This window comes from Papilio xuthus, unplaced genomic scaffold, assembly GCF_000836235.2.
Source record: "Papilio xuthus unplaced genomic scaffold, Pxut_1.1 DF828142.1, whole genome shotgun sequence".
Lineage (NCBI taxonomy): Eukaryota > Metazoa > Arthropoda > Insecta > Lepidoptera > Papilionidae > Papilio > Papilio xuthus.
The window spans coordinates 1501392-1521031 of NW_013530507.1; the positions used below are offsets into that span (position 1 = coordinate 1501392).

Below are 19640 nucleotides of genomic sequence, written 5' to 3' on the forward strand. Positions count from 1 at the left end.
ATATTGTTGTTGACATATTATGTTATCGCATTTGTCGTTACATGATGCACCTATAAGAGAGTTCGATAAAAACAAACCAAATCATCACATTCTTCCTCTTTATTTTATTAGAATGAAACATAGATAATAAATGTTTTAAAAACAATACTTCTTTCACAGGACGAATGGGAACGAGAATTAGAACGGCTAACATTAAGGTTTCAACAAGAAATGCAAGTGAAGAAGCGAAGACCGGACTCGGAGATTGGAGCACTCACACTGCGGCACCAGCAGGAGAGAGCTGATCTCGAAAAGAATATGACGCTAAGAAGAGATAAGAAGAAAGAAAGTTTAACGAGAAAGATGTTGGAACATGAAAGGTAAGAGTAGAATACGAAATAAACCTTTTAAATGGAATGATCGGCGTTAAAATGGCAAATAATTGAACACATGAAGTTAAAAGCCATCGTTGTCGATACATGCTAGCGACTACGTGAAATTCTTAGTACCATTAAATGAACGTCATATTTTCCCCAGATATCTAAACCACCAAATTACCTATCCCCAGAGCGGCGACCGCAGCATTAGTGGAAAAGCAGAGCCACGAGATGATGGAACTGATCCAAGAGCGACGGTCAGAGTATATGGCGGCCAGCTCGTTGTACGTGGACGGCGAAGAGGCGCCCCCGTACCCAGCGCGCGCGCCCGCCCCTCAGCCACCGCTCGTCTCCAAGTTCCATATATACACAGACCCCGCAGAGTTCGCGGATGTTGATAAAATAGCTATATCAGTAAGTAGCCCAGAGTACTAACCCCCTAAAATGCAAACAGTTGTTTCGCAACTCTTGCCAACTCGAACTGTACATAATAAATGCGTTATCGAATGAAATAAAACGCTGTCAGATTTCTATGTCTGTCCAGCGAATATTCTGCCTATAAAAATTTGAATTTTCGTAATTAAAACTGTAATCGGAAAAAAGCAAATAAATTTATTTGACAGGGGATATTGTATCACTGCTCGATACCACATCCGCTTCCTTGCTGATTAGACCTCGTGTGAAAAATCCTGAGCTCTGCAAAAATAATAAAGCTGGGAACTTGATAAGCTATGAATATAACAATGTTACAATGTAAACACGATAAAGTAAAAAAACCGTAATTAGAATTTACGCCAAAAAGCTATTTTACTATTATTAATTACCGGCACATTTTTTCTAGGTGGCACAAGAAGACCAAAAGACATTCACAGATCTGGTGCGGCAGCTCGTGGGCCGTTGTGCCACCGACGTGGAGAAGGCGAGGACCATCTTCCGCTGGATCACCGTCAAGAACCTCAACAACATACAGTTCGACGATAACCTCAGAGGCGACTCACCCCTCGGACTGCTCAGAGGCATCAAACACGGCACAGAAAGTTACCACGTACTCTTTAAGAGATTGTGCAGGTAGATAACTAATCAATTTTTTGTTAATAATATTAAAATAAATATCCAAATGAACCCTACTGACACTCCACTAAATCTTGATTCGTTCTCTTCTCGAGAGTGTTCCATATCTGTGACTAAGCAAAGACTTAATCCTTTAGCTACGCCGGTCTCCACTGCGTAGTAATAAAAGGCTACAGTAAATCAGCGGGATATCAGCCGGGAGTCCGCTTCGAAGATAACCGCTTCCGTAACTCTTGGAACGCGGTGTACGTGGCGGGGGCGTGGCGCTTCGTGCAGTGTAACTGGGGCGCGCGGCATCTCGTCAACGCTAAGGATGCACCGCGTCCAGGCAGCCGCGGCAAACAGGATAGTCTTAGGTAAGCACCGCCAATATCAATTATACCAGGAACTAAGCGTTATTTGCATACCTTTTATATGATATATTATAATACCCTTAATGTTGTCTTGTATGTCAGATACGAGTACGACGACCACTACTTCCTGACGGACCCGCGTGAGTTTATCTACGAGTTCTTCCCGCTGCAGCCAGACTGGCAGCTTCTCAAGACGCCCGTCACGCTGCACGACTTCGAGGAGTTGCCGTTTGTGCGCTCGCTCTTCTTCCGCTACGGACTCTACTTTAGCGACCCCAACACCAAGGCGGTCATGTACACCGACTCCACAGGTACTACTTTCTAAACTTATCCATTAACTGGCAGTCTACAATATACCCGCGTTTATCCGCTACCATCCCGACAAAGTCCAAAACAAATTAAAAAAATAATTGTTATCAGCTACGCAAATACACATTATATGTATGTAACATAACATATTTTGTGATATTACAGACAGACGCTCCAATTGTATTAATATGTAAATTGTTTATTCGTTTCGGCGGGAGCAGTTTTAAAATTAGTCCGTGACTCACTCAAAAATTGACGAATACAGCTCCAATGTAAAAATCAGTGCCCATAATATGATATTGCTCATTAGGTGCGGCGACTATGCGCATAGCCATGCCGGCACACATGCAAAGCTCCCTCATCTTCCACTACAACCTCAAGTTCTATGACACAGAGGGCGACGGCTTCGACGGGGTCAGTCTTAAGAGATTCGTCATGCAGGTGCGTTATCCATATAGCCAGTTACTATGAAGATCCCATGAAACATTACCATTTTTTTTTATTAATTTATGTTTTTTTTTTCTTCTTCCCTGTTATTTCGCATTATATTTATGAAATACTTCTCAAAGCGATGGTTTCATATTGAATATTGTGTATCTGTCAGTCGGTGGTCGGTAACGTGGTATCGTTCCGCGTGCATGCGCCATGCAGTGGGGCCTTTCTGCTGGACATCTTCGCGAACGCTGTAACGCCGCGAGAATACCTCACAGGCGAGCCCATGAAATTCAAGAGCGTCTGCAAATTCAAGGTAACAGATACTCACTTATTCCTAGCACTTCGACGAATAAGCATAAAGATGCATTTAACAATAACGATTATATAGAACAGCGCATACTATTGTAAGACACCTTACAACACAATTGGACAGATCATAAACTTGAAGTACTCAATTGCTTTTAGATCTGCTGTGCGGAACTACAAACAGTTATGGTGCCGCTGCCGGATTGTGCAAGCGGAGAATGGGGACCTACCAAAGCTACCAGACTCTTCGGTTTGGTTCCGATCACACACCAGGTAAATAACTTGAAGGATATTCCTACTCTAAACTAGGACACTCAAACGTTACTCGGTTTTCTGGTAATTCCCACAATTGATAGTAGGGAATTACTGATTAATAATACACAAAACTCAATTTATTAAATAGATGTAAAGACTGAAAAAACTGTCTTTAATTAACAAACTATAATTAACGTAGGAGGCGCTAGTGTTCGCTGGTCGAGAGTTAGAATTGCAGTTCCGCATGTCTCGGCCGCTCGCAGACTTCATGGCGACGCTGCATAAGAACGGCGTGGACGAGAAGCGACTCGGCAAGTTCGTGCATCAGGCGGTCTCAGACGACGTCGTTACCTTTTACATCACATTCCCTGAAGAAGGTAAAATAACAAGCAAACAAATAAAAGATACGATATTTCTATAAGCGGCGCTAGTGTGCGCGAATTGAATGCGCATCTGCGGTTCCGCCGTTCATTAATGAGACCACTACTAATTTATCATTAAATTTAATATATTTTTTTTTAATTTGTGTTTATGATATAAAAAAATCACGATATTGTATTTCACAGGTCAATACGGTTTGGACATTTACACACGAGAACGCGGCAGCTCTGGTCTGCAACAGAATGGGTCTACGGAGAAAGAAAAACATCTTCTCACGCACTGCTGCAAATACCTCATCAACAGTAGCAAAAGAAATTGACAATAATATGTTAATAACATAACACATTGTTCTAGGTTAGAGACGAAACGCGACACTATAAAGTAACGTACGGCTTCTTGACATAATTATTTATGTCGCATTTCGTGTATCTAGAACAACGAATAACATATTTTGAAATAAAACTTAAAGACATACTCAGAGCCATTAATTCATCACTAACTGAGTCTCTAACTGTAGATTTAATATGTGAAATCTACATTAAGTTCTTCGTAACTTTGAGTATGGCAATAAGATGTTACAGTTAAAGTCAATAAGAAAATATTTTTTGCATAAAACGGAACGTTTTCAAACTCAAAACTCAGGATGGACGTCAATTGACACAGTAAATAAAACAGCATTAAGAAAATATAAAACTATATATTATCTGTAAAAGTGAATACGAAAATATATTTTTTTCACTGCCATTAAAGTCAAATTATTAACACCAATTTATAGATTTTTAAAAAGAATTATATTAAAATTGTATACTTTATCCATATTATTTAGAACAGAGAAATAGTTGTTATACGAACAAAATCAATGATTTATATTGAGTTATATTTTTAAAATATTTTAAGTTCGTGGTTGTGCTGAAGCAATGTAATTGCTTTATTTGCTAAGATTTTATTTACATTTAATATTGTATAAAATATATCTAACATACAGGGTGTCCCAAAAGGTTACGTACATAGGAAGGGAGATGATAGGGGTGGTCACAAGGGTCACCAGAAAAATCAAATAAAAATCCCCTCTGAGTATTAAAAAAATAAAGGGCATATTTTAAAAACTTAAAAAATTTAGACCTTCTGGGGCAATTTTGTAACCAATGACCTACAAATATTGCTACATTTAAAAAAAGCTATTATGTTATCGTCAATAACACTTTATCAATACGAAATAAAAAAAACAATGCAACTAACAAAGATTTTAAAGAAAATTAAAATTGCCCCAGGTGTAAAATTTTTAAGTTTTTAAAAAATGCCCTTAATTTTTTTTTAATACCCAGATGGGAATTTTTATTTCATTTTTCTGGTGACCCTTGTGACCACCTCTATCATCCCTCTTTCTATGTACGTAACCTTTTGAGACACCCTATATATTAATCACATATGAAATAGATAAAGGCACCTTCGTATACGCTTACACAGTAAAAACTACGACAAATAAATTGTTTTATTTCATCAAAAAATATGAAATATGACAATTTATAAAATAACAACATAAGATTATTAAGGAAATAATTTTAATACGAAATATTATAATCATTTTTTAATTTAATTATACAGACGCAATATGTAAATTTTTTTTTATAAAATATATGGCATGTTACTTTTCTATGTTAGCTGTTTAATTTGTTAACATTAAAGAAAAAATCCTAAGCACCTTCACGTGGGACGGCATCAATTTTCTTATACTATTGGCACTAAGTTAAATAATTTTTAACCTAAACACTGTAAGTAAATAAAAAAAGTGTTAAAGAATTAAAACGACACATATTAAAATGCAATCAAGTCTTTAGTAACACCACATTTACTGGAATAAAATTACAAATAAGCACATCAATATTATATTAAAAATATTTTTCTCCATATTGGCTTTTTTGAGCATATAATGGTGTCGAACCTGGATAAGAAAAAGTCAAAGGGAGAGAGATATTTTTTTTTATACGTTTCTTTGCTTATAGAGGTCGCAAATCTGTACTGGACAATGACCCTCGCTTTTAAAGGTTTTTCGCTTATATAGTTATCGTTTTTCCAGATTGGACTGTATTTATACATTTATAGAGGATATCTACAAGATCTGAATTATATAGCAATTTCATGGATTCTAAATTTTTTTACACAAAATATAAATTTTTGAATATATTTTTTCCTTTTCATACAAACGTTATTTTATATTTAAAGATAATATACAATGTAATTGTGACTTATAACTTACTATAGAAGGAGATTCATGAGTTCATTTACTTAACCTAAAATAAAAAAGCAAAAAACTTAATTAAGCTAAAAATACTTCTAATAAAATTTTACTAAATATGTCATACAAAAATATTAATATTCTATAAACTATGGGCGGGCAGTTAAGTTACAACCATAAAACAACTTAGTTTTTAGTACACATTTGAGCTTTTAATAGAATACAGTAAATTCACGTATTTTTTTAAATATAAATTAAAACTAAAGAAAATAAGTAAAAAGGTACAAAAGAAATAACTTCATAATAAGAAATATATAAGATAAAAAATCCATAAAACATACAAAAGATAAAATCACGATTTTTTAAGTAAAGAAAGAATTCATACAAGATTGAATAGAAAAAGACTTAGTAAAGTAAAAGATAAATAAATTTAATAGAAATAAAAAAAAATCGGAGTCTAAAAATAAAAATGAAATTACTAAAAATATTTTTCGTAAAACTTAATCAAATCAAGCCTTGATTTTGAAATGATATTGAGTACAAAATACTTAAAAATATCAACACAACCTTAGAATTCAAAAAAAGTTACCTTAAATGTGTTAATACTTAAAATATTAGGAAATCTAGAAATTATTGTTATCTACAATAGTTAAATAAAATTAAAAATAATTTGAGACTTCATTGAGCAAGGTTAAAAGAACATTTATTAAAAAAAAATTTGAGTAGAATTTGAGATCCTAAATGAGATTTTTACGTTAGTCTTTTAAATGTTACATGTTTTTTTTTATGTCGATAAATTTTATTTTCGTCCTAAACCTGTATATCTTAAAAAGTATGTTTAATTAACTACACACTTATACCAAATGAATACCAAAACTTTATAAACAAACAAATATCACTATGGAAATCTACATATTACACTTCCAACTCTACTAGCGCCCTGGGCAAGATTTCTACGACGCCCCCTTTTTTACCTTGCCTTTGATGGAAGGGAGGCTTAACAGGGTTACGTGAGAGTATAATTCGCAGACCTTTGGCGCCCCTTCCTGTTCAGGGCGCCCTGGGCAGTCGCCCTGGTCCGTTCATCCAACTACGCTCTATTCTAACGTCATTATTGATATTACATATATGATAGCTTACATTCTAAACGCTCAAAAAATTAGATGTCGAAAAAATATTTTCTTTTAAAAAAAATTAGCTGTATCCATTATTTACAGTTAAACTTGATTTGGGACAGGGCATGGAAGTACTGTTTGAAGATTTATACCATTCCTTTAGTCGCGTTGAGGGTCGCCCTCTGTTCGACTCCGCGTATCAGAGTGCCGAGTAGTCCCTCCATTTCGTTTGCGGTCTCACGCAGTTGTGTGTTATCGAAACACGAGTCTGGAAAATATTACATTTTAAGTACTTTTTGAACATAGTCTTTTAAAAAATAATTGATAAAGTCGCCCTTGCTATGTAAATTAAATTTAGTCATGTCATTGTATACTTTGTCATAGCAATAAGAGTCAATAAATAAATACACTATGATACTAAAGATTTCTGATGAAATGATTTTCATATTATTCAAGATCAGTGGTTCCCAAACTTATTTTGTCTACTGCCCACTTTGAGAATAAACATTTTTTAGTGCCCCCATATTTTCACATATTTAAAAACCATATAAGTAACTAAATAACTTCAAATTAAATTAATTAATTATTGTGACCTATATATGTATATTAACGGATAATTCTAAACGAAACTTTTACTATAACCCGCAACTTAAGACCTGCAGCAACCACAAAGGGGCGTTTTCGCCCACTTTGGTAAAGACTGGTGTAGAAGTTCAATCATTATAGGCTAATTATAGACTTACAAATTAGTAATATAGATTTTAATTTAAGAAATATTGACATTTTATATTATGTTTTTGATTTTTAGATATTTTTTAATAAAACCTTACCATCCGTAGCGAAGTTGTTAGTCAATATTTGCTGCAGTCTATCCAAGACGGTGTCCAGATCAGCATTTAGCTCCCTCATTTTGTCATTGCTGGTCTCGACACTGCGGATGTCGTCAGCAAAGCGGCGCTCCGTCACCGCCAGGCTGCACTCCGGCGCCTTCGCTCCATGGACTGACTGCTCGAACTCTTTCGTCACTGCAGCTGTGGCTGAAAAATCATTATTTTTACAGATTACGTTTGTTTCGATTTAATTAGTTACGCCATCTATTGTACAATTTTGAAACCATCTGCTCTATTTCTATCATATTCAAAAGATTAATCGTGTGTTTCTGAGACCTAAATCACCATTTAAAATATATTTTATATCTGTTTTGTCAAACAATGACAAAGTTGCCAATATATATTATTTTGGTCTCTGAAACCAACAGTAAATAATAAAATTTAGTGTTAATATATTTTTAACAATGATATTTTTAGAACAATTCTACATAAAACCACTCAAAAAAATGATTAAAAAACTTCAAATACTTACCATTGTACCAATTACTGACATCACCAACAGAGACAGCTGAAATACTGTCAGACGTAGCATGTACAACCACGGGTTTCAGCTCATCTCCTGACATTGTCATCCTTGGCACATCAGTCTGCTTCGACACCACGGAGAAGTTACCAGAATCCATACTCAAAACTCTAGGTTGGGTATTCATGTCAGGTATCCTGGATTGTTTCTCTTCTACAACTGGTATTGGACTGAAGAGGTCGAATGCTTGAGGTCGACAGATTTTATCAGTCTTGCCTCCATCTTGTATATCAACTTGGGTTAGGTTTTCCTGCAAAATTTTCAGCAATATCTCACTTAATATTACATAATGGACAGAAACATATCATATTGCCTTGATTTCTAACATTTATTGCCACAATGAGAGATAATTTTAGTTTATTTATTTAAGTGCTAGCGCGGCTCCATCACATATAGTAATAAGTAGCCTATATGTTCTTTCAGACTATGTTCTGCCAAATTTCAGCAAGATTCATACAGCCATTCTGGAGATATCTTCAAACAATCATCCATCCAAACATTCGCATTTACAATATTAGAAGAAATAAGATATAACCTCATATATAAAATTCTCGTGTCACAATGTTAGTTACCATACACCTCTGAAACGGCTTGGCTGATTTTAACCGTCCGATTGTGGCCATTTGAGAATCATCAACTATGTTTTAATCATGCGCGGACGAAGTCACCGACGACAGCTTATCCAAACTTTTTACTTACCTTTAAGGCTTTTAATCTATCAATCTGTGCTGATATCAAGGAATAGTGGGAGTCCACTTTCATTTTTAAATCATCTTCAGGATTTACAGTATTTTGCAACAACTCTTTCAAAGCTCTACAAAAATAATAATAATATTAATTAACATTATGACTTATCTCTTATTAATACATTTTTCAAATATATTACTTACATATTTCTTGTTTCTAATTGGTTGATAATATCTTGTAATGTTATAGTTGGATCGCTTTTATTATTGCCCGAAGCTTTGCCGACTGTTGACGTGAAGATAGCTGGCTTTCCCTTCCTACGAACTGATCCTGTCTTATCACTTTTCTGTTTATCAGAACTTTGCTTCTTAACTTCTTTCTTTGTCGTCTTTTTCTTTCTTGTCGAAGTACAAAAGAAGAATCTCCTCATCCCGCTTACAAATCCAAGACATTCCGGTGGATTCACCTAGAAATTAAAATGGGATAAAATTAATTAAACAGACCATGAACAACATAATCATATTCTATTTTAAATGTGATATAGAAGCTTCAAAACAAATATACAAGTTTATTTTGTCCCTTTCTTTTCCTATTGGAAAAACTAAGACTTGAATATGTTTTTTCTACTACTAAATATATTTCAGTTGCCTCTTACCTCATCGTCAATAATTTCATGCACCAAATGTGTCCTCTTATGTCCAGACACCAATGTTATATTTTTGTCATACAAGTAACAATTCTCACAGAAATATACACTACGGCACTTTGAACACTTGAAGTGTAATACCTAAAACATATAAGTGTTAGAAAGTGCACTGACTATGAAATCCAAATGCTCATTGAACAGTTGCATTGATATTGACTATGTTTTTTCATAGATAATGATGATAATATGCTTTTAAGTGTTTCGAAAAAGTAAGGGGGCGCCGCAAGAATCTCCCTCATGGCGCTTGAAATGCCAAATAAGCACCGGTTATGGTGTTTCAATAGTAAATTTTATTATTTTATTTAGACTAGCTGTCGCTCGCGACTCCGTCCGCGCGGGATTAAAAATAGATGCTGGCCGTTTCTCAGACCTACTCAATATGCTCACAAAATTTCATGAAGAATCGGTCAAGCCGTTTCGGAGGAGTATAGAAAAGAAAATTGTGACACGCGAATTTTATATATAAGATAAAACAAAATCTGTGTATACCTTTTTACAAAAATTGCGCGAACAGATGAACGTAAAATATAACAGAGCTATTTTCATTAAAAAAGTGCCGGAATTTGTAATGATAACCAACTGACAACCCTTAGTTATTATACCTGTGCAAGTAGCTGATTACAAGCTGAACATGACCCAGCAGAGGCGGGTGCTGCTCTTCTTATAAGAATCCTCTGCAGCACCGGCAGCCATTTGGCACTTGCACTATTCTGTACCCCCCATTCAGCTACAGCTCGGGAACTAACTCCCAGCATACCAGCACTCTAACAAAACAATTATTCACACATAGATATGTCACTGACTGTGTACTTTGTTGGATTATAATCTAACTAGTTAAATCATACTTTTCAGGCATAATCACTCAATTTTTTTTTTTATTGGCCTTATAATTTTTTTAGATATTTTCAAATATCTTGTTGGCCTAAGATCATCAGCATGCTATGCAGTGCCCTCAAGGTATTATAGTATTTACCAGAGTTAATTCTTTTACAGAAGCATATTCAGTTAGAAAATCTATATAACATAAAAGAAATTATGGACTTACCTTATCAAAGCATGCATCAACATCAGTCTGTATTTGATCACAGTTTGTGCCTAGATACTTAGGCAGGGCAGTCATGTAAGTCAGTAAAGCGGCCAGTCTCCGTGGAGACACACAACCATTGTGGTCTGCACAACAGTTGGCTAATGCTTGCCATTTATCTAACACTGTCTCTTCACTTAGTAGAATTAGTAGGGTTTTAACAGCCAACACTCTTATTGGTGTTGTTCTGTTCCTATAAAAATAATAAAAAACAAATTCAAAAAGTTTGTATTCAAATAACAATATGACAATATAAAAAGTAAAATATAAACCAACATGAGTATAATATAAACCTTAAGCAGAAGGTTTGCCAATGACTCCCCCTCTCACTAACACCACACATCTTTTTTATAAGAGAAGGGAGGAAACAAGCAGTAAAACACTGAGGTGATCAACAAGATCTGAAAGGGAACTGTAGATGCATTGCTAGCTTTAAGGAGATGGTAAGGTCACTTCTTGAAGCACCCTAAGTCTTATTGGTTTGGATATACCATTGGGAAAGACCATCCCACAACATAGCTGTGTGAGGGAGAATGTTACTAAAAAACTGCACATATCTGCTCAGTACCATTAGTAAATTGTAACATCATGAGGCCATTGTCTTCTGCTCTAAACAAATATGTTCATAGTACAAGAATGCACAACCTTGTTCACCCATCTAAGCTGAGTGTACCATTAAATTTTAATAAATTTCCTAAAGAATTTAATATAACGTAAAGAACCATAAATACTTACTCATCATATACATTTAGTAACAAATTGATTAACAAATCCACAGTCAGATCAACATCACCAGAAAAGGCACCTTCCTTTTCTGCCGCAAAATATATATCAGCAAGAACTGCTTCCAATTCTGTTGGGTCTAATGATAGACTGCTCTCTGATAGACTTAACTGGTGTCTAGCAAATACTCCTGAAGTAATTCGAAGAGGGGGCACTGAAAATTTAAATCGACATTCCACTGGACTTATTTATGGCAAATATTAGGTAGAAAATAGTTAGAAGATAGTAATATAGGATTTCATTCCGTACTACATATAATGTTAAGTGATTTTTCAACATGTATTACAATATTTGCCTAAAGGGACTCCTTTTAATAACATATTTTAGTGAATTATTCGTTTTTTTTATATTTTATTTCATATCATAGATTTAAAACTATCCCTTACAATATTTTCTACAAATAAACATTAATCGATACAACCAAAGAGGTACTTTACCTTTGAGATGTTTTTGAAGCTCGAAAACTTTAAACGCTATACGATATGCGCTGTATTTTATTTCGTTATATTTCTCCAAAGATTTCAAAATAACACGGAAATGAGGATGGTCATAATATTGTTGGTTGTTTGTATTGCTGCAAAAAGAAATTATTAAAGTATACGATACAATACAGTGGGTTAGCCCGTAGCAAAGTGAAAGTTGTTTATTTATTACTAACTCGATATAACACGGATATCCCGCTTCTGTCTCAATTTTATTGTATTTACTCATTGTCATTGAAATAAATAAGCACCATCTAACTTAGATACTAAAAAAACATCTTGAAATTTTATGACCAACTGCCATAAACTTAAATCGAATATTTGAATTGAAATTACTGTCGCACACACAGTGACACTATGATAGGAAATTTATAGTCATCTGCATTATTAATTCGACAAATCGTTTCTTTGGCTCGGGTGTTTCAAAGAAGAAAGAACCAATATTAATGCCGCCACGAACCAAATCAGCCAATGACAAAAGTTTTTAAACTTTTTTGATTGGTCGGGACAAATATCTCGAAAATTCGTTTTTACAAAATTAAAATTTTTATTACAAATATTTATTTCTTGTCTATTAAGTATATATTTTAGTTATAAAATACCTTTGTTAGAAACCTTAGCGCAAAATAAATAAAAACAGCATAAAGCAAGCTATAAAAGTTTAAAATAATTTTTAACAATCGATTTCTATTAATACACCCAATCATTTTTTTGAATTTAAATATTTACTTACTAAACTTTTTAATGATAAATATTTTAAAACACAATAAATTACATATTAAAAGAAAACCAAACAATAGGGGAATTTTGACCTCTTTAAATTTCTTTTAAAAAGTGAAATGGAACGGATTTTAGTTTGAATTTGTTTTCCACAGCGATTTTAAAATGTATTTTGCTAACAACCAATCAAAAGAATAACCGTATTGTTTACAACTTGTTTTGTCCAATGACAGGTAAGTATTCACGGTGAATTTTTGCCGAGGCGTACTCTATGTAAAAGAGACGCCATTTTGCAAGCGTCACTTGGCGGCGTGTCGGGTTTCGGCATTATATTGAATTTACTCTCTTAGTAAGCTTATTATTGTTTTGGTTTCGTGTAATATGTCGTATTCTTCTAGTGTAGCTCAAGATACATTAGCTGCAGCTCAATTAGAAATGGCGGGTAACCCCAACGCTTTGGCTCTAAGACGGCCATTCGACCCGGTAGCTCATGATTTAGAAGCCAGTTTTCGTCTGACAAGGTTCGCTGATCTGAAAGGCAGAAGCTGTAAGGTACCACAAGATGTGCTGGGTAAACTCGTGGAATCCTTGCAACAAGATTATTCTCAACAGGAACAAGATCAGTTTATGCATGTGGCGATCCCGCGCATTGGCATCGGCTTGGATTGTTCGGTCACGCCGTTGAGACACGGTGGATTATGTTTGGTACAAACAACGGACTTTTTCTACCCCCTAGTAGACGACCCATACATGATGGGAAAAATTGCCTGTGCGAATGTTCTGAGTGACTTATATGCTATGGGTGTTACGGAGTGTGACAATATGCTTATGCTACTTGGTGTCTCTACAAAAATGACGGAAAAAGAACGTGATGTCGTAATTCCTCTTATAATGCGCGGATTTAAAGACTCTGCCTTGGAAGCCGGGACCTCTGTCACTGGGGGACAAACTGTGATCAACCCTTGGTGCACTATTGGAGGGGCCGCCACAACTATCTGCCAACCAAACGAATATATTGTTCCGGATAATGCTGTTATGGGCGACGTTCTGGTTCTAACAAAGCCTCTTGGTACACAGGTGGCTGTCAATGCTCACCAGTGGCTCGATCAACCTGAACGTTGGAACAGAATCAAACTTGTTGTATCTGAAGAAGATGTAAGAAAAGCATATCACCGTGCTATGGACTCTATGAGTAGACTCAACCGTATTGCTGCTAGACTAATGCACAAGTACAATGCTCATGGCTCTACTGATGTCACCGGTTTTGGTCTGTTAGGACATGCCCAAAATTTAGCGTCTCATCAAAAGAATGAAGTATCTTTTGTGATTCACAATTTGCCAGTGATTGCTAAGATGGCAGCAGTTGCAAAGGCTTGTGGCAACATGTTCCAGTTGCTGCAGGGCCATGCGCCTGAGACTTCTGGTGGACTTCTGATCTGCCTCCCGCGTGAACAAGCTGCCGCTTATTGCAAAGACATTGAGAAGCAGGAGGGCTACCAAGCTTGGATCATAGGAATTGTTGAGAAGGGCAACCGCACTGCTCGTATCATTGACAAACCACGAGTTATTGAAGTGCCTGCTAAGGATTAAAACATTATATTTGTGACAATTAAGTAATATCTTCTTATAAAAGTTATAAGAACTAGAAAAAAACACTACAACCTCGTTTTTAAGGAAATTTATTATTAAGTAATGTTGTCTGATTTAGACTTAAATTTTTTCATTTGTCTGATTTTATTTTAAAGTTGAGTGGAATTTAAATGGACTTCTATAAATCTTACTTGATTCTAATCTAGTGATTAATAAATGTTTGACACATAAGTATAGTCACTTATTAAAAAGAAAACTTATTCCATTAGATATCCATTTTAAATGAAAATTGTTCAAGTTGCTACTATTATAGCAAATTGTGAAATAAGTTTAATTTGAATAAAGTTATTTTTCAATCATAGCAATGTAGTTTTATTAAAAAAAATGGATTAAATAATGATAGACCATGGTTTCTAAACAAGTGTATTGTAAAGAAATTAAATGTTACAAAAAATATTACACTACTGTAATATAAACAAATAGCACATTTATTTTAAATATAATAGCCACATGCAAGTGTGTTTACAAGCGTATCTCCGGAAGAAATAAAGAGATGTCATAATTTCACCTAAAGAGTACATGTGGTTCAAATACTTTCAATATTTTCTTAAATTGAATATTACAGCAATTAAAAATCAACTTGTGTTTTATTTTTAATATTTGGTTTTGTGAAAAGAATTAACGACTTGGCTACTTCAAGAAATGACATCAACTAGGCATTGATATGGGCACTAAAACTGTTTATCTTATAGTATTAATAATTACATTTACAAAGCATTGTAAGGGTTCACAATTATGAAATTATTTACAGAATGCATACATCAAAAAATGTTGGTACTTGCTTTTATATTTCATCTATCTAATAAGAGACAAAGCATTGATAAAAAAAATCGCAGCTAGAGAAAAAAAGCCCTACTTGATGGTCAAATATTTGAAATTAAAAGTTAACATTGAATACAAAATTTTATTTTTGCATAAAAACTCTAGAAAAAAACAAATTGGACATACTATGAGTGAAGTATAAAGCATTTCTAAAGTAACAATTGAACAGTGTCATTTCTGCACAAATTGTTAAAACACATTTGAAGATATAAATAAAAGCTTATACATAAGTGTTTTGAATGAATTTCATTTAAAAGTAAAAAAGATGCCATGTGCACAAAGGATTAGCAAGATGTTAATGGCATTTTATTTATAGTAAATCTTATAAGAATAAAATTAACATATGAAATTTCTAGAGTTTTCTGACAATAACAAAGGTGCCCTAGAAATCTATAAAAGTAGAATTTTTTTGTTTGCACTAGGACATTTAGATTTTTTGTGGTTATGTAGAATTGCAGTGAATGTCAATCACCTTGTTTATGTAGGATTTTATATTTAAGATGATATGCAAAATAAAGTAAAACAAAACTCACAATTTACACATTGGAATGAAAATTAAGATATAATTAATTATAATAGGCTAATTGAAAAACTAAAAATAAGTTGTAGCTTAATTTCTTAGAAATATGTTGTATTAATAATTACTTTCAGCATTAACAAAACCAAGATCTTTCTACAAAACTGTATGAATTTGTATTAATACAAAAAACTTATAATGAAGTACAGAGCAAACAATTACAATCAAATAATAAGCGAGAGACCAAGGGACCACAATATTTTATTTCTTTATTATAGGTTTCTCTCTAACTCAAGATTCTCACGGACATTATCTGTCGGGACCGGACAATGGCTCTCGCTTATCCATGTTCAACTGTATTGCTTTTTAATGAAATTTGAGAATGGCACATAACACTTAGCTGCAGTTCTCAAAAAACATAAAACCAATGTGTTTCAAGTATTAATATATAATTTGATCTGTAAATGTGAAATATTAAGGTAAATACAAAACAAATGTACACTTCACACTGTCCATAACTGTAGCACAGAGAGTTGAGAATAGCTTCAGTTCAGGGGGGAGTTAAGGCAGGGCCTCTTGCGGGGTCGGCTTTCATCACCATTTTGTTCTATGTGGCCCTGGTCACGTTTCTTTGGAGAATTATTGTTCTGAAAATGCATAAGTAGAATGTTATAGTTTAAAATTGTTGCAAATGTCTCTAAGTTGGAGTATGAAAGCATTCAAGACATAAAGTAAATAGTATTAGTATGCAATGCTTCCAAACACTATGATTGCTACACTGGTTACTATATGTAAGATGTTTAAAATATTTTGTTATTAAATTGAATAAATATTAAAAGATTTTACCTTTTTCTCCCATTGTTGATGTAAATATCTTAATAAGATATTTGTTTTTTCTGTTACTATAACTGTAAAAAGAATTATAACATTAAACATAATATAAACTACATTGGTCAAGAAATTTCCTTACTTTGCTATCACCCAATGGTTAATCTATCAATACCATATAATGTCCAACTACATTTAAGTGGATACATTTCATTATCATATGCAAACCGAGTATTGGGTAAAATTTAATGGCATTCAGTATTTCAATAACATAACCTAAAAATAGCCTATAGTTGGGCAAAGATAAGTGGAATTCACTTAGTAGGTAATATAGAAACAAGTATATTCCGACATCATTAATTAAGACCTATAATTTTAAGAATTTATATGGTACGTAGCAAAATTTTAGTAATAAAGTGCGTAGTTTGTGACAATCTAAGTATACGTACTAAGCATATACTTACTTTGATCTGAAGGAATATCCTTTGTAGGTAGATATATCGATGGTCTCTTAGAACAATTTCTTATGCCGGAGTCCGTGTTAAATAACGTGAAGTTATGTTCGTCGTACGACGGCAAGTCCTTCAGGAACTCCATCACCGACTGCAACAATGACGTCCAATATATTGTCACCAAAGCAAAGAACAGGGTGTGATACAAACATTTTAGGTTTTATTAACAAAAGTCGTAAACATACCATTGCGCCCCTATTTTACTATCGAATTAGTAAACGAAAAACAAGAAAGATATTGCTTTCGCAAATTTATAGCAAATTTATCCAAAAATAAAAGTTCCAGTCTTCACTAAAAACACTAGTCCAGATGAGAATGACATGTTAGAAAAGTATTGCCCGTTGATACAATTTATAGCCAATGTATTAGCATAATCTTGAATTATTTGCAATATATAAAAAACAGAAAATCAATGTTTTCCCTTTCATTATCGAATTTCATTAAGTCTATTTATTCTATACTTTTATTGAAATCTAATATAAATAAATAATAAAATGTCTCCGTAGTTCAAAACATGTTTCAAATAGCCCTTTGCCTGGTTGGAGTATAAAAAAAAATATTTTTGCCCGTTAGCTTCAAATTTGCCGCGAATTTTAAATACTTTCGTAGTTTTATTATATTAATAATGTTCGGCTTGATAAACACCAATTACAGCAGGACCTACAGTCCTAGTGGTAGACAAAATGCGTTATCTGACATTAAAAGATTATTAACTTGCCGGGATACCGCGTCTCAAAATAAAGCCTGTGGCTACTTGATAGAGGGAATTAATAGATATAAAGTGAAATCTCACGAACAAGCCTATATAGTCGAATATTTCTTAGATAACGACATCATAGTGTTTCTTTGTGAGGCTATATCTAATTTGGATTTCTCCTTGTTTAGGTACGTCTTAATTTTGAACGAATATTCTTTTTTATATTGATTTATTCGTCATGTATTTTAATTTTAAATTTCCTACTTACATTGTTTTATTTTATAGTAAACATATTATATTATGTTTAGATCAATATTGTCTTGTATACGTCTGTTGTGGACCGGGAAGCGTTTCTTTGAGGAGGAGCACGCAGCACATGCCACGGCCGCGGTGCTACGAGCGCTCACCCACTACGCCGCGGTGGGCTCCAACGCTGCTGTCGAAGTCTGCTTGCACTTCATTACAGACCTCTTCAAAGGGTAGGATAAAAAATTTAATTGCTATAACATTTTCATTGAAAAAATATAATACATTAACGTAATTTACGTAGATTTAGAAAAAAGTGACAAGGGTAGTGTAGAGAGTGCCTATTACTGATTTTTTGCTTGATATTAATTTTATATGGAAAGGATTTAAACACGCCGGCCTCCTTATATAATTTTCTCAGCATCTTCTTACAGGACAAGCGCGTATTCACAGATCAATAGAACTTATGACTACTTCATTAGGCACTAAATAAATATGGCAGGGTTAATGTAATTACATCGCTGTTACAATAATCAAAACAACAAAAATATTTTTTTAGACATATGATTTTTAGTTTCTTTTTTTTCATTAGTATCAGCCTGCACGAAAGTGCGTCACCGCTGTCTCACCAAAGCGCTTACAGCGTCGAACAGCTGCTGGCCTGTTTAAAAGCTCAAGCGCAGTACTTTAGTAAGAATCCGAGCAGCATTTTATCCAGCGCTAAAGTGCTGCAAGCTTTAATATCTTACCAACCGTCAGATTTGAAAATAAGAGCGTGTGTAGCGAATTCTCTAGTCCAGATATTAAACCCTTGGTTAGAGATGCTTGTGGGTACGTGTAAATTGTTTTATTGTGAGGTAATAAATAAGCATATAATGATTTTATTAATCTATGCCTCCATAAAATCATTATAATAAATAAAATAGTAGAGTTAAAATTGGCGGGAATCATTTTGCGAAGCTTTTTGTTGCGCAAGAGCCTACAACAAAATAACGAAATTAATATAAAATTAGAGTCAAATTATACAGGAAAGTTTGTTTTAGGGGCTTTAAAGCACACAGTGCTTGTGGACGGCAACGGTTTATTAGGTACCCTGCTTGTCGTGACGTCACAAATGGGATTGGATATACTCAGGTCAGACTTTCATTATTGTTTAATGTTTTTCTTGAGGTTTAAAACATATTATAATAACTCTTCTCATTTATTATTTTAAATAGGTTAATAAATCTCGTACAAAAAAGTAAACAACCAACTGGCTTCATACAAAGCATAATAGTAGATGAACAAGAAGTTCGTATTTTAAAAGATACAGTTTCACTGATGACAACTGGAGTACAGACCACAATTTACGAGTTGGCTTTGTTTGTGAAGGTAAAAAACAACAAAATATACGAATTCTGAATAGAATGAAGCGCTAATAGCCAAATGGTTAAGAGTCCCGATTTCCGATCACGCGGTCGAGAGTTCAAATTCCGCCATTCGTATTCGTATCGACTATTGTCGTAAACCATATCCTAGCACAAACAGAGCTTAGTTGGAATGTTACAATATTAGTAAATTAAAAATCTGCTAATAATTAAAAAAAAATCGAGGGTTAATTTATTCTAACCACCCCGTGTTTTAAACCATATTTTTTATATTTAGTATAAAAAATAGTTTTAAAACTATTATTTGTT

At 34.0% G+C, this 19640-nt stretch overlaps 4 protein-coding genes across 6 annotated transcripts in view; 2 read left to right on the forward strand and 2 right to left on the reverse strand.

Moving 5' to 3' along the window:
- The window catches only part of Hil (peptidase hillarin), a 39016-nt gene extending 34539 nt beyond the window's left edge, over positions 1-4477 (forward strand). For all 3 annotated transcript variants that reach the window (XM_013307385.1, XM_013307384.1, XM_013307386.1), the window contains exons 7-16: positions 160-359; positions 548-770; positions 1198-1424; positions 1565-1783; positions 1883-2091; positions 2400-2530; positions 2694-2837; positions 2990-3103; positions 3285-3462; positions 3652-4477. In XM_013307385.1, the coding sequence (XP_013162839.1) occupies positions 160-359; positions 548-770; positions 1198-1424; positions 1565-1783; positions 1883-2091; positions 2400-2530; positions 2694-2837; positions 2990-3103; positions 3285-3462; positions 3652-3785 (1779 nt within the window). In that variant the 3' untranslated portion in view covers positions 3786-4477. The remainder of the gene's footprint in view (positions 1-159; positions 360-547; positions 771-1197; positions 1425-1564; positions 1784-1882; positions 2092-2399; positions 2531-2693; positions 2838-2989; positions 3104-3284; positions 3463-3651) is intronic.
- Positions 4478-6384: 1907 nt separating this feature from the next.
- Positions 6385-12337, reverse strand: LOC106114529 (uncharacterized). The gene is made up of 11 exons (XM_013307777.1): positions 12149-12337; positions 11928-12064; positions 11443-11644; positions 10669-10900; positions 10226-10387; positions 9573-9704; positions 9121-9383; positions 8930-9044; positions 8180-8480; positions 7648-7854; positions 6385-7085 (listed from the first exon to the last, which is right to left on the reverse strand). The coding sequence occupies exons 1-11, from the start codon at positions 12205-12207 to the stop codon at positions 6964-6966; spliced, it is 1932 nt and encodes a 643-aa protein (XP_013163231.1). The 5' UTR covers positions 12208-12337; the 3' UTR covers positions 6385-6963.
- Positions 12338-12961: 624 nt separating this feature from the next.
- Sps1 (inactive selenide, water dikinase) lies at positions 12962-14921 on the forward strand. The gene has a single exon (XM_013307550.1). It carries the CDS (start codon positions 13074-13076, stop codon positions 14280-14282), a length of 1209 nt encoding a protein of 402 aa, XP_013163004.1. The 5' UTR covers positions 12962-13073; the 3' UTR covers positions 14283-14921.
- Positions 14922-15232: 311 nt separating this feature from the next.
- Positions 15233-17346, reverse strand: LOC106114373 (DET1- and DDB1-associated protein 1). Its single transcript, XM_013307551.1, has 4 exons — positions 17207-17346; positions 16974-17112; positions 16528-16589; positions 15233-16328 (listed from the first exon to the last, which is right to left on the reverse strand). The coding sequence occupies exons 1-4, from the start codon at positions 17207-17209 to the stop codon at positions 16227-16229; spliced, it is 306 nt and encodes a 101-aa protein (XP_013163005.1). The 5' UTR covers positions 17210-17346; the 3' UTR covers positions 15233-16226.
- Between the last annotated feature and the right edge of the window lie 2294 nt (positions 17347-19640).